The sequence below is a fragment of the Cervus canadensis genome, chromosome 22, assembly GCF_019320065.1.
Source record: "Cervus canadensis isolate Bull #8, Minnesota chromosome 22, ASM1932006v1, whole genome shotgun sequence".
Taxonomy (NCBI): domain Eukaryota; kingdom Metazoa; phylum Chordata; class Mammalia; order Artiodactyla; family Cervidae; genus Cervus; species Cervus canadensis.
Window position 1 is genome coordinate 27,741,448 of NC_057407.1, and position 27,282 is coordinate 27,768,729.

The following is a 27,282-nucleotide window of genomic DNA, read 5'->3' on the forward strand; positions in this document are numbered from 1 at the left end:
TCAAAGCATGAGGAGGTTTGGAAAGTGACTGGCTAAACCAATTTGTTCTTAAAAACACAGATTAAACATTCATTTCTCATAGAAGCCATTGTGTAATGGTTATGAGTAAAAGACTCTGAAGTCAGCTCGCCCAGGGTTCAAATCCTGACTTTGATGTTTTGCTAGGGGCACCACATGGGCAAACGACCTCATCTCTGTGTTCTTCTGTTTCCTGATCTGAGTAATGGAAACAGTACTAGTGCTTTGCTATGAGATGTGAATAAGCTGATGCACAGGGTGTTTGGAATAGCCGTGGGCTCCATAACTCTTACTATGAGTGTGAGTTGTGTTCTTTCGGCTCTCTATACTTCTCTTTTGTAGCATTTCTCACAATTGCAATTAAACGATGATGCACTTTGTTGTATAATATCTACCTCCAGGGACCCTATCTGTCTTCTTAATCACTGGACCCTGAGCTTATAGCTGGCACCGTGTAGAAGCAGCTGCTCAGTAAGTGTCTGTTGGATGAAAAAATGGAGTTGCTTATTCATTTTTTAAAAACTGAGAGCACAATCGAGTGTTCTTGTCTCACATAAAATATTTAAAAGCTATCACCAGTTGATGAGTAGCTTCTTTTAAAAAGAAGGAAAAAAGGATAATGTAAAAATAAGATCTGTGGCATGTTGGAACTCAGTACTTGTTTTAAGAAAGAGGGGCGCTTGCACTTCAGGTGAGCGCTTGGGGATGCGCATGGTTACTGCAAACAAGTTCCTAGCATTGCAACTCAAATATAGTGCTTACTGTGTAATCTCTGCAGATTTTCAGATGAATCCCTAAAGCCGGGCGACTGCTCTAATGGTGAACAGAACAATTACTTACCAGTGCCACTCGAGTGACCTTACTCTCAACACAAGGCCAAATACCAAGAGGGTGCCTGCCTCCTCCACACTCCAGTTGTTGGTAGACCTACGACTCCTCTCAGAGATGTGGTATAAACAGCTGCAGAGCCTCCTCTGCAGGTGGAAGGACTTGCCCTTAGGTTCTAAATACCTTGCATGGAGTCCACGACAATTCCTGGATCACACGCTTCTAGTGGGCTTGAATGAGGTTAAGTGCTAAAGAGTTCTCCAAAAAAGCTCTTTTCTCGGATATCACACACACAGGCCAACTCGTTCCTCACCATTTCTCTGAGCGACACACATATTTATCCCATTTCCCCTGCTGGGATACGGGACTTCTTACAAGTCTATTAATGTGGGTATAGGGGTTTGCAAACAACACCCTCCAAAGCATAAGCAAAACCGTGTGTGAGAATCTTTTCCAGGAAGAGTTTCTGTAACTTTTGTCAGATTTATATTCTGTGTTCATGTCCTTAAAATGGTTTAGAACTAGGTCTTTTAAAATGATGAACACTTGACCTCAATCAGGCCCAAGATGCAACTCTGCAATGGACATATGGTAATTCATTACTTATTTGTGAAGCTATGCCCAGTGAAATCCAGACAAGTGTCTGCAAGGTCAAGGGATCTCGCGTGTCCAAGAGGAGAGAAGGCTGATGGATATCCCAATGAGGACAAGAGGTGGGGTAATGAATAACTGATTCACACTCATGCTATCAGGAACATTAAGGGCCCTGAAAAAAACTATTCATTCATTAGTTTGTACACTCACTCTTCTGGTGATGTTTGCATATCTTCATGGCACCCTTGTCTTTCTCTGCTGTACTTGAGATGCACGCTGTGTGCTAAGTTGCCTCAGTCGTGTCTGGCTCTGTGCGACCCCATGGACTGTAGCCTCACAGGCTCCTCTGTCCATGGCATTTCCCAGGCAATAATACTGGAGTGGGTTGCCATGTGCTTCTCCAGGGGATCTTCCCGACCCAGGGATCGAACCTGCATCCCTGGCGTCTCCTGCATTGCCAGGTGGGTTTTTTGCCAGTAGTGCCCCCTGGGAAGCCCTGTACTTGGGACAGATGGATAATAATATTACCTAACAATAGCAACTGCCAGTTACTATGTATGTATTGAGTGACAGGCCAGCTCTAATCCTCTCAACAATCTAGTAAGATAATGGTAATTATGTCTGTCATGACACGAGAGAGGTTACTTGGTTCATAAGTACCATGCAGGATTCATGTGTTAAGACTCCTGCCACTTCCTCTTCCTGTTTCATGTCGATACACCCTACCAAAAACAGAACCTTCCCCAGTGGACTCCTGAATGCTTTAGGGTGTCACTGTTTGCTGTAATTGACATGTTTCAATTTCTACCTAAAAACACCTGTTGGTTGAATCTTTTGACCTCAAAATCATAATAATTAAATTCTACTATTCACAGCCATGTTATATCAACAGCTTTTCTACTCCCCAGGAGTGAGCAATAAATGAACTAAATGGCAAGCTTGGAAGGCTTACCAAGAGTCACTGAAGAATTCCAATATGCACTCCCCCCACTGGTCGGGGCTTCATATAGTCACTGCATCTCACTCACCTTTGTAAGCCTGAGTCTGGCAGGCTGTTGGTGCAGGAGACCCCCAGAAAATAGGTGTTGGCTTCTAAGGAATTTGGAATCCAAGGAGCAGTGTCAAATTTCAACACAAGAGATGTATCCATGACCCACAAGGTCCAGACTTCTTCCTGGGTAACACCTCCATGTATGATTTCAGTCTGCAGCCTGAGAAACTTCTCCATTTTCACCTTTGCCAACCTCCCACTGCTCCTACTCATGGACTGCCCCCGGCTCAACAGGCTTCTGAGTCATTACAGTCCATGCCCAGCATCTCTTTTTATGAAAAGGAAAATATCAGTGGAAAGGAAGGAAGAATGGAGAGAAGAAGGAAAAGGAGAGGAAAAGAGGAATGAGGAGAGGGAGATGGTGGCCAGCAGAAAGGGAGAGATAGATGCAACTGGTCTGTAAGGAATCTAGGGGACTTCCTTGGTGACTCAGTGGCTAAGACTCCACACTCCCAATGTAGGGAGCCAGGGTTTGATCCCTGGTTAGGGAAGTAGGTCCCATATGACACAGCTAAGAGTTTAAATGCCACTAAAGATTCTGCGTGCCATAACGAAGACTGAAAATCCCTCAGGTTGCAGCTAAGACACGATGCAGCCAAATAAACAAATACAAAAAAAGAATCTGTAGTTATCTCACATAATTAAAGTTAGAGCATTTTGAAGCTGAAAAGGGGTCTTGGCACTAGACTAATGCCTTTACCCATGAATGTGGGTTGGGAGGACTGGACTGGATGGGAAAAAGTCAGCTCACGAAGACCTCAGAGCTCATCAGTCAGGGGCAGACCCAGACCTAGCATCCAGTACTCTCCCTCACAGTGCTCTTTAGATAAAGATTTCCTACTGTGGAAGGTCAGCTTCTGGACCAATCTCATTCCTGACTGCAAAACCTGAATATAAAACATGTCTAACAGAAAGGGTGGGATACAGTAAAATCTTGAAACAACAAGTATAAACTCTGCTGACTAGTTCATTCTAACTTGCAAGGAGAGAAGAAAACCAAAAGAGGAAATAAACCAAGACAGGACAGAAGTGAACATATACTTTACAGCACCACCTAAAAAGGCTTATTTTAAGGGGAAAAAAAAGCATCTAAAATAAACAGAGAATGAGCCCAACATCATCCTTTGCTGTTGCTGCTTTTATTGGAATGATAAACTGTCTGACTAACTTTGTCAGATTACAGTAACATATATTACTGTTTATTTTACCTGTACTCAGCTTTATCTTTCCAGTTTAGAAAAAGTTTTTCATTTAAAAATTTTCATAGTTTTCCAACATTAAGCAAGAGGAAGTCTCAACTGGAGTTTCATGGAATCCAGATCAGGGACAAACAAGTATGTCTCATTCTTGAATTATGATCTTGAGACAGACATCTGCTAAGAGCTAACTAATATATTCAGGCTCGGACAATATTTTCAAAGCAAAGAGAAAGTCTTTTAGTACATTTTTATCTAGTACTGCAGCTTGTTATGACTAGTGCGAGACTGCTGCTTCTTTTCTTGGGGTCCTTCATGTACCTGCTCACTGGTTTCTGCCAGCAGTTGGAAGCAGCTGGAAGCAGCCCATAAGAAGAAGCAGAGTCTCATTTGGGATGCAGCTCCCACCTCTCTATTCCAAGAGAGAAATGAGCGCATGAGAAGAAACTCATGCTGCATGAAATGCAGAGATACTGGAAGTCAGACAAAGCAACCAGCTGGTCCTAGAAATAGCGTTGTGGGGACACAGCATAAAACCAGGGCTCTGCAGAGAGGCCCTCTGGGACTGTGTCCTGCTCCCTAATGCAACAGGAGATCTTAGGAACATTCCTCCACCACTCTGGATTTCCAACTACTCAGTAAGAGCAGGAGGGGACTGGACAAAGTGACTTATGAGGTTTCTTCCAGCTCAAATAGTCCATAGTGTAAATACATTTAACAATCCTGCTCAACCAGTGGTATTTGTCCACCGCCCATCTCCCACCCTTCCCACTGCTATTGAGCACTCTCTCCATGGCAAGGGTGTGGTGGGGGTGGGGTACTTGACCGTAATAACCTCCATTCCAATAGTCATCAGTACAGTTTGCTGTGTATTCCAAATGAATGACCAAATAAATGGTGCACTGGAACACAGAGAATGTGCCCTGGAGTGGAATTTGGTGTTTCTGGGACTATTTTAGCTTCTCTGCTAAGAGATGTAGTTCCTGATTCCTGAAAGGGCTGCATGACAAAATGGTCTTACTTCTAGGCAGGTTTTATGTTCTGATTCTTAAAAGCAGGATCATCTCACATGGGTCTATGTCACCATAATAGAATCCAGGCAATTGGACTGCATTTTGGATATGATTACATTCCTTTCTACCCCTTCAGATCATTAAATAGTTTTAGACAGGACTGATTTAGAGACAGCTGATTGATTTCTAAGGCCATGCTATTGTGCTGGATTGTATGGCAAGGGGGTAGGATCCCAGCCCCTATTGTGATATATTTATTTCCTTGACGTTTCTCTCTCTACCCAATCCTACCCACTTCCTCCACAGACTTCCTCCTATACCCAAGAGCTTTGCAGCCTCCTGGATGAGACAATTTCCTTTGTTTTCTGAAGTCTACCCAGATTTTCCTCCCCTCCTCCACTTCCAACTTCTACCCATGAGGGGAAAAAAAAAAAATGGATGCACAGAATTGGACTTGATGAGCTTACCATAGCCACAATCCACAGGAGGAAAGGGAAAAAAAAGGCTTCCCTCTAATTAGGATGTAGGACTTCCTCTCACAAATCATAAAGGTTTTATGAATTAATTGATAGCCATCCCCGAAAACGGCACTGCTGAGATCTCTATCTTGAACTGCTGAATTCTGATCACATGAAGTCTTCATAAATTAGAATGAGGGATAGAATTCCATTTTCCTGCTTCTGTTTTGAGGCAAGACAGGGATGAACGATAAAAGGTCCTCTTAGAAAAGCTACTAATGAGTTCTAGTCCCCCACAGGATCTTTCCTGCCAAATGCTCACAGAAATAGAGATGGCTCCCAACACACTGTGTTGAGGAGATGATTAACAACTGCAAATCTCAAAGCATTTCCACGCTGCTTACTGACACCGTTCCTGCCCTTGCTCTGTCCTTTCCACATCCGTAAAACAGCTCAACTCTTTACAATTGAAAGAAAAAAAAAGAAAGAGAGTGGTTTTGGGGTGGGGTTGTGGGGAGCAGTGAGGTGGAATTACACACTTCAACAATTACCAAAGTTCTGAAATTGAAAACAAGAAATCAGCCTTTTCGGACCTTTAAGGGGGCAGAGATAACATTCAACACAATGACAGGAAAACCCTCCAAAAGATGAGTGTTAAGGATGATCTTCACAGTGCTATCACACTGGAGCAGATCCAGGTCTTTGGGGGAAGGAATAACTCTTTGAAAAGAGTGAAGACAAACATTTCTTGGAGTTTCCTTTTCTGAAAGTCGGGTTCTGAAATAATAGTACTTAAGTTAACTCACCCCCGTAAAATGTTAAAATCTGTCCTTGATTCTCTTAAGAAATGCCAGAAAGAGCTCAAGAGGCACCATTACGCTGTCTGCAGTCAAAAAATTAGAAGAGAAATTATTCTTACCTCCGAACCATGATCTCGGCTCATTTAAAGGGACTGGAGAGAACGGGCAGGACAAAGGACACATGTATTAAGCACTTGTGTGTGTGTTTTCTCCAAATACAAGCTGGTGGAAGTAGGGACCTAAAAACCCCGACGCCTTCCGCTGCCATATAATCGCAAGGAAATGACCTTACGGTTTGTTGCTTTGATTAGAAACAAAAGCCTTTCAACATGAGTCAGGAGAGCCATGCGAGAAAAAAAAAACAAAAACCCAAAACTTCTGCTATTTTTTTTTTTTGGCCACCTAAAGCCTTTCTTCATAACATGTGTAAAACACATGATGAAATGTTGTTTATTGATCATGCATTATCTGCACTGGATACTTATTCAGAGATTGGCTATGCCATCTAAGAATCCAAACTTCAGTTTTGGCTCTTTGGTCTGTACACATTCTGAACAGGCAGGGAATTTAATGAACACGAACAGAAATAACACTGAACTCAGCTGTGCCACTCACAGTCATTCTACCATGCGCGTTTACACTCAAAAGGAAACTCCAATTCCATGGGATAACATTAGAATTGGCATCGGTGATGTTAGTCACAAATAGAAAATCTTGGGAGAATAACCTTGGTCTTGAAAAAGGATTTATTTCATCATTTGTACTTCAGAATCATTACTAATGAACTCAGTGGACAGGGAATAATCAAAATCCATTATACTTCAAAGTCAAGTAGAGAGAAAAATATATAAAATTCGGTAAAAAAAAAAACAAAAAAATCCAACAACAACAAAACACCACTTTTTAATTTTAGAAAGGCTAAGTAAGAGGCTGTGATGTGGTGCCCTGTTTTTCCCACCTGAAAAAAGAATCTTTTGGACTTTTGTTCTAGGGTGTGGTGTAGCTAAGAAAACATGTATTCTAGAACCAGACGAGCCTGGCATTTTATAGCCATATGTCCTTGGGTAAGTTACTTGACCTCTCTGAGAATCTGTTTCCTTAGTAAAATGGGGATAAAAATCCCTATCTCATTAAGGGTGTTGGAGGAATCAAATGAGACTGGACATACAAAACACGAGGAAACTGACTGGCAGATAGATAGACACCATGTATTTAAATAAAAGGAGAGGTGCCCTCTCTCCTATCAAAATCCCTGTCCCTCAGAAATGAAACAGCGGCTTTGGCAAGTTCCTTCAAAGACTCCAATTCCTTTGAACTACAGTGTACTGTTTGGGGGAGACACAATACCTTGAAACAACCTAATTCAGTATCAAGTTTGGATGCTTATAAAGATCATTTGGTGAAATCAGTAGCAAAGGATTTACTGCCAATTCAATAATAACTATAGGCATGTGATCTTACAATCAGAAGGGTTGAATGCTAGAGAAACCAAGTTACTTAACACTACTTGGCCATGCAGTAGGTGGTTATGCTGGAAGACCATGCGTATAGAACTCTAGGATGAATGAAAAAGGAGGGAAAAAAAACTCATGCAATAATACTCCCAGTAAAGTAACATACACAGAGACTGAAAAAGTGCTGTACTATTTACAACAGCCAAGACGTGGAAGAAGAACTAAAGAGCTTCTTGATGAAAATGAAAGAGGAGAGTGGAAAAGTTGGCTTAAAACTCAACATTCAGAAAACTAAGATCATGGCATCCAGTCCCATCACTTCATGACAAATAGATGGGGAACCAGTGGAAACAGTGACAGACTTTATTTTGGGGGACTCCACAATCACTGCAGATGGTGACTGCAGTCATGAAATTAAAAGACACTTGCTCCTTGGAAGAAAAGTTATGACCAACCTAGACAACTTATTAAAAAGTGGAGACATTCCTTTGCCAACAAAGGTCTGTCTAGTTAAAGCTACGGTTTTTCCAGTAGTCATGTATGGATGTGAACGTTGGACTATAAAGAAAGCTGAGAGCTGAAGAATTGATGCTTTTGAACTGTGGTGTTGGAGAAGACTCTTGAGAGTCCCCTGGACGGCAAGGAGATCCAACCAGTCCATCCTAAAGGAAATCAGTCCTAAATATTCATTGGAAGGACTGATGCTAAAGCTGAAACTCCAATACTCTGGCCACCTGATGCAAAGAACTGACTCATTGGAAAAGACCCTGATGCTGGGAGAGACTGAAGGCAGGAGGAGAAGGGGACGACAGACGATGAGATGGCTGGATGGCATCACTGACTCAATGGACATGAGTGAGTAAACTCCGGGAGTTGGTGATGGACAGGGAGGCCTGGCATGCTGTGGTCCATGGGGTCACAAAGAGTCAAACACGACTGAGTGACTGAACTGAACTGAACTGAATTGAAGACATGGAAACAACCTAAATGTTCATCGATGGATGAATGGATAAAGATGTTACATTTATGTGAAATGGACTATTACTCAGCTATAAAAAAGAATGAATAATGCCATCTGCAGCTCCATGGGTGGATCTAGAGATGACCACATTGACCAAAATAAGTCAGAGAGAGAGAAAGACAAGTATCATATGTCATGTCTAACTTAAAATATGACACAAATGAACTTATCTATGAAACAGAAACAGTCTTGTGGCTACCAAGGAGGGAGAATTGGAAAAGATGGATTAGGAGTTTGGGACTAGTAGAAGCAAACTATTATATACAGAATGGATAAACAACCCAAGGTCCTATTGTATAATTCAGAGAACTATATTCAATATCCTGTAATAAATCATAATGGAAAAGAATATGAAAAAATATATGTGTAACTGAATGCCTTTGCTGTATGCCAGAAACTAAACAATACTGTAAATCAACTATACTTCAATTATAAAAAAAAGAAAGAAAAAAGTTCTGTAGCTCAAATGACTTGGGCAGAAGCAAAGATGCTGTGCTTGGGTAAGCTAGAAGGATGATTCAGTCAGGGACTTCCATTTCAGGGCCAACACACAGCACACAGATGCCTGTGGAGACGCTGAAAAAAATTACTTCATAAAGAGGGAAAATGCAAGATATCAATCACCCAAATTATTAATCCACAGGGTAAATAATCTTAAGTATTAGAAGAAAATACTGGACTATTTCATCTACATTCCTAAATGCTTACCTCTTCAAGTAGGGTAAGGCACTTCCCAAGTGGCTCAGTGGTAAAGAATTTGCTTACCAGTGCTGGAGACACGAGTTTGATCCTTGGGTTGGGAAGATCCCCTGGAGTAGCCAATGGCCACCTACTCCAGTATTCTTGCCTGGAGAATCCCAAGGACGGATGAGCCTGATGGGCTACAGTCCATGGGGTCACAAAGTGTCGGACACGACTGAGCACTCGCATATACACGCAAAGTTGTGTCAAACACTGTCCTGAATCTTCTTAGTGGGAACATGGGGAGTGACTTTATATTTGGGGGAACCTTCTATTTGGGGACATATAGCAGCAAAAGCTCAATAAATGGTGACTTTTCTCCCTGAGTTGGAAAGTCCACTGAGAGAACTAGTGTGCATTTCCAAAGATAAGGAAAGGGTTTTTCACTGTTGAAGGACAATCAGAATTCTGATAAATAGTTTCATAATCAAGACAATAGAATGGGCTAAATCCAGGAGGCCAAAGCCGGCCTGAAAGACCAGGTAAAGTGACAGACCAGATACAGGCTTGGGGCAAGGTCAGGTTATGGCCGTGGGAGCACACATGAAGACTAAAACCAGGATATGGTCACAGTAAGGGTGTTGTTTTCAACCATCTTAACTCTGCTTCACCTTTTCTAATTACAATCCCTGCTTTTCCATGAGGGCACCATCCAAATGATTAGGGTGAAACCTCACGTCCCTATATCAAAGGACAATAAACATGTGATTGAGGAATTGTTGTTTAGTTACTAAGTCATGCCCAACTTTTTTTTGCGACCCCATGGACTGCAGTCTGCCAGGTTCCTCTGTCCATAGGATTTCTCAGGCAAGAATATAGGAGTGGGTTGCTATTTCCTTCTCCAGGGGATCTTCCTGATCCAGAGATCGAACTCACATCTTTTACACTGGCAGACGGATTCTTTACCACTGAGTCACCAGGGAAGCCCAGATTCAGGAACAGCAATAAAAATACCAGTCTCCTATATTCCCAGTTACAGGGAACAGGGAAGAAGTGTGTCTGTCTTTGTTCTGGAGTTAAAAAGCTGCTGGGATGGGACCTGGCATATCAGAGTACTTCAGGACAGAGAGAAGAGCTGGAGATAAACAGAATCCAAAGACTATCTGAATCACTATAATTTCTACTTTTACTTAAGCAAATTAAAAAATTTTTTAATTGGTTTGCAAACAAAAAGTTCTACCTAATACAGTAGTTCACAAGAGACAGAACAACTGGAATCAAATACCTTTCGTCAGCTGACCAATACTGTTTAATGAGATGAGTGATTATCAACACGAAACTGGGGAGCTGGGTGGGGCCCCGGCTGTAAAGACACTGGGAGGCTGAGGTACCAGGGATTCCGTCTTGGGGAAAGGATAGTTGCTGCAGCCCTGGTATCAGATAGGAGCTCTGCAGTCCATGCATTAGACAGGATGCTGTCCTTTAGAATTTGCATAGAAAGGGGCACACCAGAATAGTGGCAACCCTCACTCTACACCCAGCCTGAAACCACTGCTCTTCCTCATGGCTCCTCTCTGGCAGTCTGCCCTGGGCCAGGGCTTCATGTGGGATCCAAATGCAGACTCGGGGAGCTCTGCTGAGTCCCACGGAAAACGAAATTAAATTAAAAAGAAAAAAAAGAGAAATTAACACAACATTGTAAATCAACTACACTTCAGTGAAATAAATTTTAGAAATGAAATTATACCCCCAGAGTAAGTCCAAATGAAATATAGGCATAAGTGAAATTATGCCTATAAAATGCAAACTGTGACACAATTGGATGATCACTAACTGGTGAGCTTGGACAAGAGTATTGGTTACTTTGTGAGGCTTTCACCATCTCTGGAAGTGACAAAGGAAACAGGTCCATCATTTTACGGGAAAAAAATGTCAAACTGTAGGCCCGATTTTTAAAGAAATACAGTCTTAGGAATTCTTACCAGAAGCTTTGCACTTTCACAAAACTATCACTTTCATCACAGAACATATCATACACCAAATGAATGCCAGACACACCATAAAATACCAACACGGGCAAAGTGCTGCAGGTTTCTAAAACTCTGAAGGCCAAGCACAGCTCTGCACCACTCATCATAAACTAAAAGGCCAAACTTAATTTCAGACCGGCTCATCTCCTCCTGAATGTAGTGAGGTTTGCATTAAAGAAAAGAATATTTCCTTCATAACTCCTCAACCTTCTCTAATTCTGCCTTGAGAACTGATCCAGTTCCTGTCAAATATTCATGGAACACTATGTATATGCAGAAGCCCGGCCAGGGAAATCCAAGATGAAAACACTACAGTCCTGACCCTCGGGGGATTTACAGCCCAGACTCAGTGATTCTCAAGGCGAGCCGCATGACCATCTCATTTCTCACCTCATAGTCAACCCTGCAGTTGAGGATTCACACGTCCCCTTCACACACAGGCTAGGTCTTGTTTTCCATCATTGATCAATCTGGATGCCAGTGTTCGTTAGGTTCCTCTTGATGGTTTTCCTTAGATCTGCATTCATTCCAGTAACTATCTGTGTGTGGGGGGTTGCTTAATAATAATGGTTGTAATACCTGCAAAGAAGGGCACCGCACTTGGCCTAATGCTCTGTGGTCTTGTAATTTTTAATACATTTTGAACACCTGGGCTCACATTTTTCTATCTGCATTGGCTCCTACCAATTATGTAGCTAGTTTTGCTGGGTATTGGGCTAGGTGGTGAGGGCACCATGATGACGGGGAGATGTCCAGAGTGGGGCAAGAAATGTAAAAAATAATAAGGTTAATTTCAGGTGAGGGTTAAGACCTACGAAGAAACTAAAGCAGGAGGATGCAATGAAGAGTTATGGAGGGATTGAAGATGAGAAGTAGCCCTCCAGGGGAGGGGCTTTTCTGGTGGCTCAGCGGCAAAGAATCTGCTTGCCAATGCAGGAGACACTGTGTTCAATCCCTGATCCAGGAAGATTCCACAATCCGCGGAGCAGCTAAGCCCATGTGCCACAACTACGGAAGCTGGCAGGCTCTAGAGCCTGAGCTCTGCAACAAGAAAGGCCACCCCAACGAGAAGTCCGGACACTGCAACTAGTAAGTAGCCCCCGCTTGCCGGAATTGGAGAAGAGCCTGCTTGGCAACAAAGACCACCCCTTCTCCTGCCCCCCGCCCCTCGCAAAAAACATCTGAGGTAAATAAGAAAAAACTTAAGCAAAAACTTTCTTGAACAAGTATCTTTTCAAGTCAAATGAACAGTTCTTTCCAGAGACGGCAATGGCACCCCACTCCAGTACTCTTGCCTGGAAAATCCCATGGACAGAGAAGCCTGGTAGGCTGCAGTCCATGGGGTCGCTAAGAGTCGGACACGACTGGGCGACTTCACTTTCACTTTCATGCATTGGAGAAAAAAATGGCAGCCCACTCTGGTGTTCTCGCCTGGAGAATCCCAGGGACGGGGGACCCTGGTGGGCTGCCATCTATGGGGTCGCACAGAGTCGGACATGACTGAAGTGACTTAGCAGCAGCAGCAGAACAGTTCTTTCATCTGAAAACAGCCCAGTTAAGCTGCTTTGATCTTTAGGTTACTGTGTGTTACTGCATATGAAATTTATTTTCAGTGCAGTATGTTAGGGTCTGGCTGAATGGGGTTGGGCTACAAGGAAAGGAAGGCAGACATCTCTTCTCTTCATATCCTCCTGTATCAGCTCTTCCCATTCCCCACCCCAGGAAACAAAACATTTATAAGAAAATAATAATAATAATAATGAGTCAGCCAGGGGAGTTCCCTGGTGGTCTAGTGGTTAGGATCTGCTGCTATTTACTCCTGTGGTCTGGGTTCAATCCCCAGTTGTAGCAAAAAAAGAAAAAGGAGAAAAAAAGGAGCCAGCCACATGCATATTTGGGGGCTGAGTTCAGGACCACTTCTGCCTTATGTGGGGCATATGGAAATCGCTCAACTCATACTGTGAATGAATAAGGCTTCTGTTCAAAAAGGAAGAGCAGCAAATGCAGAAAACAAATTCATAATTTACTAGAACTGGGACAGCGCTGCTGACTGATAAGGAACATTCGAAGTTTATTTAAGGTCTCCTTCAGGATCACATGTTCCAGCAGTTGGAGGGGGCACAGCATGTCCAGGAAAAACAACCCTGATGGAAAAGTCCATTACTCACATTCTCCTCCAGGCAGCAAAATAGGGAAGTTTCTTGTTCTAGGCGGCTTCTCTTGCTTTCTTAACCAAAAATAGAAAAACAGAGGTGAAAAAGTAAGGGAGAAAGGCAGGCCTTATGGGGGATTCCTTTTCTATCTGTTTCACAAGATGAGAGCCCCATGACTTTTGACTTGGTTTTACCACAAGGCACTTGCTGTTTTTCAGGCGATGGACACTGTAAAATCTAACCTCACTCCCATATTTGGAAAAACAAACAGGAAAAGGCCGTCAAAAATGCTCCAGCATTCATTGAAAAGTGCATATATTTGTTGGTTTATTTTCTGGGTTTAAATGTTCCATGCAGTAAACTCATAGTCAACAGCCCGCATTTATTCAGTGCCGACTGGTGCCAAGTATTGTGCCCCATGCTTTACACAGATTCTCCTTTTATCCTGACAACGACCCTAGGAAGTGGGTACTTGTTCGTCTGCATTTTACAGCTGAGAGAGAGAGGCTCAGAAGATCTGGTAACAGAAGTCCCCACAACTGGGTGTAGTAGAACAGGATTCAAACCCAGAGCTCTCCGTCTTAAACACAACCTTCTCATTTGGCTCTTGCAGACAGGGAGAAACACGTCCAGGGGTTAACATTCAGGCATGCTGTTAGATTTCCTTCCTGTATTTCTGCAGATTCTGGGTTTTTGTTTTGTTTTCCCCTCTTTTCTCCCATTTTGTGTTCCTTTGAAATCGAAACAGAACTTTTTATGGTGGAAAATTTCAAGTCCTTACAAAAAGTGACAGACGGGTATATGAACCTCCATGTATCCATCAACCAGTTTTATTTATTTTTCATTTTTATTGTAGTGGTTTTGCCATACATTGACATGAATCAGCCCATCAACCAGTTTTAACAGTTATAACACATGGCTAACCTTGTTTCATTAATATTCTCGTCCACTTTCTGTCCTTTTGTATGTATTACTCTGAAGCAAATCTAAGATGGTCAAAAAACTTTATCTGTAAATATTCCAACATAAAAGCTAAGGACATTTTTAAAAAATATAAAACTTCAATTACCCCAAAATGCCCAATATTAACTAATAATCATCAAATATCCAGTTAGTGTTCAAATTTCCACTTATCTTATGAAGGCTTTTTTTTCCAAGTTTTCTTGAATCAAGATCCAAAAATGTTTACACATGCATTTTGTTGTTATTTCTCTTAGGTCTCTGTTAATCTAGAAGTTTCTCTCCCATTCATCTTTCCCTCTTTTTTGTCTCTTCTCTGTCTCGCTCTCATTACAATTTATTTGTTGCAGAAACTGGGCTGTTTATTCTGCCAGTTCTCCTACCATCTGAGTTCTGTTGATCACATCTCTCTGGTGTCATTTAACATGGTCTTTTGTTCACTGTATTTCCTGTAGGTTGGTTGAGTGTGAAGGCTTGGTCAGATACCAGTCAGGTCTCTTTTGTCAAGATGGTTTCACTGGTCACCAATCTGTGTTTTTTCATTTGGGCTTTCTCTTCTTGTGATGTTAACTCAATAGTTAGATCATTGACTGAGGGTTTCAATATGATGACTTTCCAATTCTATCACCCTTTACTTTGAGCTAGACTATTTCTCAAGTGAGAAATTTTCTCTCATCCACGAATGGGTTACTAAGTGGTACAATTCATAAAGCAGAGATAGCAAATGCTCATTTCATCACCTTTATTTACCAGTTTTCAAAATAGTAAGTTGGCACTTCTAATGGTGGCCAAATTGGTTTTTTATTTAAGTATTCATAAACACATGTATTTAGATATATTATATGTGCTATAATAAAATTTAAGTTGTTGTCTTTGTCGATGTTCAAACTGTCCCGTATTGGCCACTGGGAGACAATTCCTCTTCAAGTCAACTCCTGTATCCTTCAGACATGACTCATAGTTTTTGATATTCTTCTTGCTACCCAGGATAAAAAGATGCTCATCTTGTACATTTACTTTCCAAGACCTGTGCAGCATCTGCTATCACTTTTTGTTTCATTTTAAAACAGAGCTATAAATAGCAAAATATACATCCTCAAGGTATTACAACTTGATCAAGTTTGACAAATGTATACGCCTATATTGTCCACACCCCTACTGAGATAAAGAACTTTGTGGAATATTCTCCCTCTCTTTCCCCATCTCTCAGAAGCAACCACTGCTCAGATTTCTATTACCATAGATAAGCTATTCCTGTTCTAGGACATCATATGAATTGAATTAGAAAGTATGTGTTCTTTGATGAATGTTCCTTCACTGAGCAAAATGTTTTTGAAATTCATTCATGGTGTTGGATATATTTGCATTTAATTCATTTTTTATTGCTGAGTAGGTACTCTATTGCATACATATACAACAATTTATTTCCTCTCCTATTAATGGAAACCTGAGCTATTTCTAGTTTGGGGATATTATAAAGAAATAGGCTATGAACATTCATTTACAAGTCTTGTGTGTGTGTGTGTCTGTCTGTCTGTGTGTTTGTATGTGAGTATGTATATAAATTTTTATTTCTCTTGATTAAATACTTAGAAGTGGCGCTAACAGATCATGGGATGGATGCATGTTTAATTTTTTAAGAAACTGTCAATTTCCCAAAGTGTTAAGTGTCAGTCGCTCAGTCATGTCCGACTATCTGCGAACCCATGGACTGTAGCCCACCAGGCTCCTCTGTCCATGGGGATTCTGCAGGCAAGAACACTGGAGTGGGTTGCCATGCCCTTCTCCAGGGGATCTTCCAAACCCAGGGTTCGAACCCAGGTCTCCTGCATTGCAGGCGGATTCTTTACCGTCTGAGCCACAGGGAAGCCCAATTTCCCAAAAGGCCACACCATTTTACACTCCCATCAGTAATGTATGAGAAGTCTTTGCCAACACTTAGTATAACAGACCTTCTTAATTTAGCCACTTTAGTGACTGTGTAGTCATAGAAGCACCTGTGTTTAAGTGACCTTTTTTTTAACATGTGCATAGGTTTGGATGATCACGTGTGTTGTGTGTGTGCTCACGCACTCAGCTGTGTCCAACACTCTGTAAGGCTATGGACTGTAGCCCACCAGGCTCCTCTGTCCACAGGATGTCTCAGGCTAGAATACTGAAGTGGGTTGCCATTCCCTTCTCCAGGCAATCTTCCCGACCCAGGGATGGAATCCATGTCTCCTGATTGGCAGGCAGATTCTTAACCACTAGTGCCACCTGATGATAACTGCGAACCCTTACACAGTACATACACACCAAATGCTGTTCCTATATTTTGTAAAGATATACACAATAACATCTTTGAGGTAGGAACTAGTATTATCTTTATGTCACAGATGATGAGAAAAATGAAGCAGAGAGAGGTTAAGTAACTTACATGAAGTCATACAGCCGGAAGTAGCAGATGCAGGATCTGAACCTAGACAGTTTGGCTCCAGGCCCAGGTTTCTGACCTATATGCAATTCTGCCTCCCGCAATTGTTAAAATTGCAAAAATCTCTTTCCTTTCTTTAAAGTTTCGCTGAGATGCTGGCAAATATTTCTGGTCAAGACCACTATCATATTAATGAAAAAAGTCTTGTGATTTTTAATGTAAAGCACTTTAAAAAAGCTTCCTTCTATTTTTATCTTACTCTGAATTTAAACATTTTCCTTTTACCAGTACAACTCCAGCTATTCCATTCTTTCCTCAAAAGTTTCTTTTCTTGAGCACCTTTTTGGTTGGACAACCCTTCTAGAAGTCGTGATCCTCAAGTCCTGAGCAGATCTTATACCAGATCCTTTTTGTAGTAAGTAGCAAAGTGAAGAGGATCTAAAGAGTCCCTAGATGAAAGTGAAAGAGGAAAGTGAATAAGCTGGCTTACAGTTCAACATTCAAAAAACTAAGATCATGGCATCTGGTCCCATCATTTCATAGCAAATAGATGGGAAAAAAGTGGAAACAATGACAGACTTTATTTTCTTGGGCTCCAAAATCACTGCAGATGGTGGCTACAGCCATGAAATTAAAAGACACTTGCTCTTTGGAAGAAAAGCTATGACAAACTCAGCATATTAAAAAGCAGAGACATTACTTTGCCAACAAAGGTCCATCTAGTCAAAATTATTTTTTTCCAGTAGTCATGTACAGATGTGAGTTGGACCATAAAGAAGGCTGAGCACTGAAGATTTGATCCTTTCAAACTGTGGTGCTGGAGAAGACTCCTGAGAGGGTCCCTTGGACAGCAAGGAGAACAAACCAGTCCATCCTAAAGGAAACCAACTCTGAATATTCATTGGAAGGACTGATGGTGAAAGTGCCAATACTTTGTCCACCTGACTGGAAGAGTCAACTCATTGGAAGAGACCCTGATGCTGGGAAAGACTGAGGGCAGGAGGAGAACTGGGTGACAGAGGATGAGATGGTTGGATGGCATCACCGACTCAACGAACATAAGTTTGAGCAAACTCCGGGAGATGGTGAAGGACAGGGGAGCATGGAATGTTGCAGTCTATGGGGTCGAAGAGTCGGACGTGACTTAGCAACTGAAGAACAACAACAAACAAAATAAAAGTAAAAACAACTTCAATGTTATGAGTCGATTATCTCACCGTCTAAAGGGAGGGCAGCTCCACGATTGGTGAGGTCCACAGGACAGCACTGCCATCAAAGTCCCAGGTTCCTTCCATTTTCCCACTCAGCAAGTTCTCCTGAAACTAACATTTTCTCATAGTTGCATATAGTTGTCACTCTTCCAGGTATCACATCCTTACTCCAAAGGAAGGACTACCTCTTTCTCTATGTCTCTTTTTAAGAGTAAAAAGAGCTTTTCAAGAAATGCATCAATGCCTTGCACACCACTGGCCACACCTAGGTCATATGCTTACCCTAAACCAATCATGAGCAAGGGGAATAAGGTCATCATGATTAGCTTCACAACCTGTGTGTGGATGTAACAGGCAAAAGGGTATCCTGAGCTATTGGTCTGCTCAGCCCTCACGGCAGCCTAAGATCCTGCAGATTGTCACCTCAAGCTCTGAGCAGCCTCATATACATTCACCCTGGGTACCACACAAACATTAGCATCACGTATGTACTCTACGGGGCTTCCCTGGTGGCTTGGTGGTAAAGAATCTGCCTGCCAAGCAGGAGATGCAGGTTCCATCCCTGGGTCCAATCCCTGGGTTGGGAAGATCTCGTGAAGAAAGAAACTGCAACCCCCTCCAGTATTCTTGCCTGGGAAATGTCATGGACAGGGGAGCCTGGTGGGCTGTAGTCCACTGGGTCGCAAAGAGTCGGACACGACTGAGTGCCTGAGTGACCGAGCGTGCACAACTTAGTGATTAAACAAAAGCAACAACAACAGTGTACTCTGTGACATGAAAAACAGCGGCAAGCACTGGCTTCAAGATCAATCAGGATATTCTCAAGACACGTGCGAGGTGATATTTATCTCTGAGCCAGTTAAGACCTCTCAGGATGGGAGAAGGAAAAAAGACATGGCCCTTGTAAGCAGGCTTCGAAGATGAACAGGAAACAAGAGAACCCGTAAGGGAGCACACACCTGGAGTTGTATCCCATGTCATACAACTACCTTGTCTGTGTCCTGCCCCCACTGCTGTTTTCATGGTTCTTTGATGAACCACGAGCTAGAGGTTCCCTCCTCTAGCTCAGAACTCAGAGGAGCACAGGGGTATCACAGGCGGAGCTGAGGTCCTGGGCCTGCCCCCCTGGGTGAACGGGGAGCAGACAGGATAATCTGGCCCCCTTGGTGGCCATGGGAGGAAGCCTGCACGCAGAACTGCCTTTTTGCTATTTGCCTGGTGGCACCTCCAGACAGGAGGTGGTGTGTTTAACATAACGCTGATAGCGAGTGCCACCCAGCTAACATATGACAAACGCCTCTTTGAGGGGCTTCCTCTAGTCATTTCAATTTACCTCTCAGTTCGGCTGGCCCTCAAGAAAGCCTGTACACGAACGAATCTTCAGGTCATCCCATCCTCACCCCCAGGGTGCAATCTCAAATCACCATGACACTAAGAGCACAAATCGTCTCCCAAGTAATCAGTTCTGGTGCTCCCCCAAAATGAGACAAACGACAGCTTCATGGTCGCTTGTTGCTATGTAATCTCATTCCAACAATTCAACTCTGGCTCAATTATATTTAAGTTAATAAATCTGGATTTAGAGAGCCAAATAAGCTTACAGGCCTCAGACATTCAAAAGAGAAAAGGTGGAAAAGGGAAAATAAATGGTGCATCGTTCTGTTCTCCTGTCCTAAGCTTTATCCCGTTTAAAAAAAAAAAAAATTAAAGCCTTGGTGATCTCTTTCAAGCTAATCTAAATGAAGCTGAGAACATTTACAGATAAGAATAAAACAAGATTTCTGAACTCCACTAAATAGTACGTGGGGAAAATCATGGTATGAAACCAAAGAGTATGATGGATGTGAAAAGAAATAACTATTCTCAGCTATTTGTAAATCCAAAGACTTTATATAGTACATGGCAAAGAGACTACATGAAAATCTGTCTTTGTGATACTTGGATTTCAACCAGCAATGCTCTACATAAACTTACTTTAACTATACAAGGAAATTCTGTATCACTATGAGAGGACAAACACTTTCTAAGAGACTATAATTTGCTCTAAAGCATGAGAACTAATTTATACTGTGATGAAATGCAGAGTATGCCTCCCCTGACCCTCTCGTGCTTCATGCTAAGTCGCTTGTGTCGAACTCTTTGCAACCCCATGGATTATATAGCCTGCCAGGCTCCTCTGTCCATGGGATTCTTCAGGCAAGAATACTGGAGTGGGTTGCCAGAATACTGGAGTGGGCTGCTATGCCCTCCTCCAGAGGATCTTCCCAACCCAGGGATGGAACCCATGTCCCTTATGTCTCCTGCACTGGTTAGGTTCTTTACCACTAGCGCCACCTGGGAAGCCCTCCTGACACTCTCGGGCACATACAATTCCAGTGTTCCAAGTATTAGGACCCTCAGGAAAGCTCTGAAAAGCAGACAGTTTCGCTAATTAAGGAGATAAAATGAAAACAAATGTAAAACGTATTTTTTTTTTTTTCGCTAGCACCACAGTATAAATCAAAAGTTGTTGGCTACGATATGGAAAAGAAGGGTTCTTGCTCACTCAGTTGGCACCAGAAATTGGTACACCTTTTGGGAAATTCAATGCCCTTTCCAAGAAGGTATGTCTACAGAAATTCTCCCATAAATGTTTTACTTAAGGATGTTCATGGTAACATTTGTCTTAGTAAAATTTGGAAACAACCTAAATGTCTATTAATAGGGGATTGGTGAGATTAATTGAGGTACATTCATACCATCGAATACACAATGGTTATAAAAAATAATGAGATAGATCAGTATCTAAGATGTGTAAGTAAATACATTTCAAACTAAGATGTATAGAATGATCTCACCTCTGTAAAATTTTACATTACTGTAGTATGTGAGTCACTATATGTTTTGAAAATATCTGGTGAATATACACCATTGATAAAAGACTAACAACCATCAGTTCAGTTCAGCCATCAGTGCTCAGTAATGTAAAATTTTACAGTAATATAAAATTTTACTGAGGTGAGATCATTCTATATATCTTAGTTTGAAATGTATTTACTTACACATCTTAGATACTGATCTATCTCATTATTTTTTATAATCATTGTGTATTCGATGGTATGAAAGTAACTCAATTAATTGCACCAATCCCCTAATAATAGACATTTAGGTATCTGGCTAATATACACCATTGATAAAAGACTTTGACTAAAAACCATGTGTTTCTATAAAAAATTTATGGACTTATTTTAACCATAAAAAACGCTATGGTTCCCCAAGGAATACAAATACTGCTTTTTAAAAATATTTTTTTGATGTGGACCATTTTTAAAGTGTCTGTTGCATTTGTTACAATATTACTTTTGCTTTAGGTTTCAGTTTTTTGGCCACAAGTCATGGGGGATCCTAGTTCTCTGACCAGGGATCAAACCTGCACCTGTTGTATTTGAAGGTGAAGTCTTGGGCATTGGACTGCCAGGGAAATCCCTGCTTTTTACTTAATAGTGAAAGAAGCAAGACCCTATGGTCCTTGCCACCCTCCCCACCCCTGCCCCCATACACACCATGTCCTCTGTCTGTCTATTGTCTGTCATAAACTTTAGTCAAAGAGTAAGTTTAATCAGAGAAATGAGAAATGCGGAAACAAAGGAAAACAGTCGAAGGAGACTCAACAATAATAATGTAGTCATTAAGCACAGTCAAGGACTTAAGATCTTTCTCAAGGGCTATTGAGAGCCACATCCTGTGAGCTGTCTTATAGATACTAAAATACCAGGTGGAGAAGTTAACTTCACGGTGACCAGACTGTACCCACAACATTTGTGTTACTGTTCAGTCGCCCAGTTGTGTCTGACTCTTTGTGACCTCATGGACGGCACCACGCTAGGCCTCCCTGTCCCTCACCATCTCCCGAAGTTTGCTTAAGTGCATGTCCATTGCATGAACATTTCATGGTGATGCCATCTAGCCATCTCATCCTCTGACCCAAGACATAAGCTGCCACAGTTCCTAGAACTGGCTTCAGAGAAATGGGAACAAATGAACTCTGGTAAGATTAACTGTACCTCAAACAATCAAGATGACGCTGGTCAGACCAGCAATGACCAATCTGATGATGACTGTCAGAGCTGACTTGTGCCTTTTCTGCCCGTAGCTCCCTTTCTGTCTATAAAAGCTCTTGCCCCACTGGTTGCCGCTGAGGGGGTGTTGGCCTTTGGACAGATGTTCACCACCCTCACCACCCAGTTGCTGGCTTCTGAAATAAAGCAAACTTTCCTTTCCACCAACGTGGCCTGTTTATTGGCTTCCGGGCAGCGAGCAGCCAGACTCCACCAAACACTCTTTTGGTAACAACAGTAATTGCGTCAGTAGTAGCTAATAATCACTAAATAGACACAAAAGATATACTCATGCAGAGACACTGCTACATGCCAGGTGCTGTGACACAAGGTTAAGACGAACACATTCCTATTCCCCAGAAACACTGTGCACAATAGCCTGGATCAGATGTTTCGAATAGGAAGTTTTAAAAACTCACATATATCCTTGCTGTAAGCAATTTAAATTCAGGATGACTGAAGTAAAAGAAGCAGAAACCTTTCCCTTTGTCTACTGACATTTCCCTGGGGTAAACGTTACGAATGGTTTGGTCTATGTATTTCCAACCCTGTCCTCTCATGTACAGGAACACAGAGACACACTTCTCACATTTATTCGTGTCTTTTTGTCTCTATGTCACATGTCACATGCTAAGTCAGTTCAGTCGTGTCTGACTCTGTGCGACTCTATGGACTGTAGACTGCCAGGCTCCTCTGTCCATGGGATTTCCCAGGCAAGGATACTGGAGTGGGTTGCCATGCCTTCCTCCAGGGGATCTTCCTGACCCAGGAATCGAACCTGTGTCTCTTACATCTCCTGCACTGGCAGGCAGGTTCTTTACCACAGGCGCCACCTCTATAGACACATACATGCACACACACACACACACACACACACACACACACACACACACATCCTGTATAGTGTTCTGTCTTTTGTGTTTATTTTTACCCCAAAATAGATCAGTGACAATTCTGGCAGGCTGTGACGTATACGTCTACTTCACTTTTTCTACTGATGTCACAGAATCCCATGCTTTGGAGGGATTATCATTTTATTAATCATCCTCCTATTCATGTCTCCACTGATTTGCTATTTCAAATCATTCTGTTATGAAAATCCTTACACATGTACCATTATGCCCTTCAGACGACTTCCTGAAAAGGAAATGTTTGATCAAATAGGGCACATATCTTAAATTCTGATTAGATACAACTAAACTGTTCTATGAAAAGGTTGTAACAATTTATCAGATTATAATTTAATTCTGCTTCAAAATATTCACCTCATCTCTTATCCTTACTTAAGATAACTTCATTGAGATGAGAGAGGAAGTGAGTATCCCATTTCTAACATTTGTCTTTTTTGGTGTATTTCAATACCAAGGCCTTTTCCCTAAACTACAATGTACTGTGTTCTAGTCATGTTCTAGACATCATTCTGAGCAGTCACAGGGCATCCTTTCACTTAAACCTGGCAACAGGGACTTTCCTGGTAGTCCAGTGGTTAGGACTCTGTGCTCTCAACGTACGGGGCAGGGGTTCAATCCCTGGTCAGGGAACTAATATCCTGTATGCTGCATGACATGGCCAAAAAAACAAAACTAAACAAAAAACAGCTGACAACAGTATGATGATATATTATGTTCCCATTTCACAGATGAGGAAACCGAGGCTCAAAGGAATGAGGTATTAAGTTTTGGGTGATACAACCAGGAAGGCATAAGGAACAGGATTAGAGCTCATTTTTATCTGACTCCAACATCCTTGGCTCCCAAAGGATATGTGCAAATCACTCAAAGGAAATAGATAAAGCTGTTCATCTCATTACATGTTCTATTAAAACAGACCGATGTCATTAATATCTGTAAATAATAAATGAAGCTATATGGGCCAAGGAAGGCTGCTTCCTCTTTTTCCTCATAGGCCCCTCCAGCTCTTAACTCCCCACCTGGTCCTCCTTAGATGGAGCTGCTGGGGATGGGAGGGGGCAAGAGCTGCATTTTGAGTAACTTGCTCTACTTCTGTCTACTGACCACCCAGTAGCCTCCAGTGTGGCAGCCCACGCCAAGGCCCCATTTCACAGACCAGTGAGCTGAGCTGACGCAGAAGGTGACCAGGAACACACGACCAGTTCTCTGATTTTGTATTTTCTTCATTTTTAAACCACAGGAAATAAGTGAAATTGTTGACCAAATCTTCATTTGCTGGACTTCATCAAAATTGATAGCAACTTCCTGAAGAACACAATCTATTATGGAACCCAACCATATTATTGGTACTAGCTATTTACTTCAGGGTTATAATATAAATTTAGAAGTGACGTTGACGATTAGGGGAAGAAAAGTGATGTCTGGTAAATATGTTGGCTCGTGGTATTATTTTGGGGAAAAACTTCAGATACAGTGACATATATACACACTCATGCACATATGTGTACATGTATTTATACATTTTTCATATATATATGTATACACACACACATATATGCTATTTATTTACACATTTAAGTGTGACCTATTTAGCTCAGAGAAAGTATACCAAAAAAGAGGGTGGGGAAGAAAAGGATAGAAAGACATAATTAAATACTTAAAACACACAATACACAGCATAAAGGTGTGGCAAGTTTTTGCTATATTTGTAACCTAACGTAATGCTTGAACCTGAAAAAAAAACTTAAACTGATGCAACTTGGTAGTGAATAAAGGGCACTGTTCAGACTCTGGCACTAACATCTCAGAAAAAAATTTTTTTTGAAACTCTGAGTTGGTTTCTGAAGTTTATTAAAGGAAAAATACATTCACTAAAAGAAATCTCATTTCCAGAAGGAATTTCACAGGAAAAAAATCTCATGAGCTCAGCTGGAACTATATCTGGCATCAATACCTAGAAAGATTAATATATAAAATCTTAAGGAAGGAAAGACCCCATAAATTTAAATATGAGTTGACAGTTAAGATTCTTCACATCCTGAACCAAACTGCTTCAAACTTAAAACTCTGATTGCATTTAAAAGCTGATATTGACTATTGGTTAAAAGTAAGTGTACTTTGTCTTCAGGAAATATTTGGGAAATGCCTCATATTCCGTTTTGTTCTAAAAGATTATGATTCTGTCATTATTTGAGGTTGATAATTAGACACCAAAACCCAGCTCTTGTAACTCAAAGGGTCGAACTCTCTTTATATTGTCTGCGCTTGCAGAATTTTAAAAAGCTTGGACACAGCTGAAGACTTAGGGATAGCAAGCCTTTAATTAAACACTAACGAAGAGCAGAAACAAAGTTTTTTTCCTCCCAGGAATCCAGGCAAATCCAAAGGGTCTTTCCATCCCAATCTCCATGGGATGGGAATGATCTGGGCAAGGGTCAGAATGATAATCAACTTCCAGAGAGTGCCACGAAGAGAAAGCCAGGGGTCTGAAACGTCTGGCAGCATCGGTCAGGCCAAGGAGGGCACGTTCCAGAGCTTAACCATAGGGCTGGGCACAGGAAACGGAGATCACTTGACAGTCAGAGCTGACGAGAACTGCAGAAACTGCCAACGTCCACACCCTGGGCTGGGCACAGCGGGAACTTGCAGCTGGTTGAACACAGAAGCCGGGGTCCCTGCCTGAGCCTGATTTAGAGGGCTGGGAGGAAACATCTCGCTGTGCTCCCTGCCCTGCTGTTTCCTTAATGGAATGGCTTTCAGAGAACACTAATGAACCACTCTCAATCAGCTTATACTGGCTTGGGGCTATTTTCCATAATGAAAAAGAGTAAACACACACAGACACAAATCCGTTTCAACACACATGGCTTCGTCCTGGATGTTTCCAAAACTTCATAGACTGTAAACATTCTTGCTGGACAGAGTCCCCTTCGTGCAGCAGCCTCCTCCTCCAAATTCCTAGCTTCTTCCTATAGCACGTGCGGCCACCATTCCAGCCCAGCCCAGTACACCGTCCCTTGGCTGGACATCAGAAATGGCCTCCCGACTGCTCTTACCACTCCCCGGCCCTTTCCCACCACAGTGGCTAGAGCAAGTTTCTTAAAATGTAAAGCAGATTCCTTTGTTCGTTTGTGCTGCGCTTAGTCACTCAGTCGTGTTGGACTCTTTGCAACCCGCCAGGCTCCTCTGTCCATGGGGATTCTCCAGGCAAGAATACTGGAGTGGGTTGCCATGCCCTCCTCCAGGGGAACTTCCAACCCAGGGATCGAACCCAGGTTTCCCGCATTGCAGGTGGATTCTTTACCGTCTGAGCTACCAGTGAAGCCCCAAACCTCGCTGTATGTGGGGCTCTAACCCACGACCTTGAGATTAAGAGTCTCATGCTCTACCGACTGAGCTAGTTTGTTCATTTAGTCAAGAACTATTTCTGAAGGAATATTATGTTTCGGGAACAGAGGACACTGCAGTGAACAAAGCAAAGTTTCGCCACCTCATCAGCTAACATTCTGGTTGGGGAAACACACGTAAGCACCTAAGCAAATAGATTTCCTAACGTCAGGTGGTGATAGGGTTACAGAGAAGAATAAAGCAGAATAAGAGAACAGCCTGGGGTGGCCTCACTGGTTGGGAGGCATCTGAAGAAAGATCTGCAGGAAGTAAAGGGGGAAGCATGTCTCGTGACCCTCTGGGTGACAAAGTTCCAGGCAGAGAAAATGCCAAGGGCAAAGGCTCTGAGGATGGAACGTGTTGGCAGGGCTGAAGGAACAGCAAAGAGGTCCGTGCTGCTGGAGAAGACTTGGAGAGAGAAAGAACATCCCAAATTGGGACCAGAGGTTGAGGCAGCTCACAGACCCAGACTGGTGGGCGGCCAGAGGTGGGCTTCCCAGGGGGCTCAGTGACAAAGAATCTGCCTGCCAATGCAGGAGACCTAGGAGATGCGGGTTTGACCCTTGGGGTGGGAAGATCCCCTAGAATAGGAAATGGCAACTCACTCCAGTAGTTTTGCCTGGAAAATTCCATGGACAGATGAGCCTGGCAGACTGCAGTCCATGGGGTTGCAAAGATTCGGACATGACTAAATACGCTTGCACAAAGGCATGGCTTGGAGGGTGGGTGAAATGGGTGAAATGGATCAAAAGGTATAAATTTTCTAAAATAAATAAGTCAAGGGATGTAATGTACCACATGGCACTACAGTTAATAATATTGTATGTTTGAAAGTTGCTAAGAGAGCAGCTCTCAAAAGCTATCATTATAGGAACAAAAAATCTGTAACTATGTGTGGTGATGGAAGTCAACTAGACTTATTGTGGTGACCATTTCACAATATATTTAAATATTGAATCATTATGCTATACACTTGAAACCAATATGTTATATGTCAACTATTAAC

At 42.1% G+C, this 27,282-nt stretch overlaps 1 protein-coding gene and 1 non-coding gene across 5 annotated transcripts in view; both read right to left on the minus strand.

The window, feature by feature from the left end:
* The window catches only part of FRMD4B (FERM domain containing 4B), a 360,069-nt gene that overhangs the window by 155,096 nt on the left and 177,691 nt on the right, over positions 1 to 27,282 (minus strand). The window contains exon 1 of one of the 4 annotated variants that reach the window (XM_043443092.1): positions 6,078 to 6,802. The exons of the other annotated variants lie outside the window; for them this stretch is intronic. Within the exon in view, the coding sequence (XP_043299027.1) occupies positions 6,078 to 6,101 (24 nt within the window). The 5' untranslated portion in view covers positions 6,102 to 6,802. Of the gene's footprint in view, positions 1 to 6,077; positions 6,803 to 27,282 lie in introns of those variants that run through there. 4 annotated transcript variants of the gene reach the window in all.
* On the minus strand, positions 26,221 to 26,294 carry TRNAK-CUU. The gene has a single exon. It is a non-coding gene; the product is annotated as a tRNA-Lys (tRNA).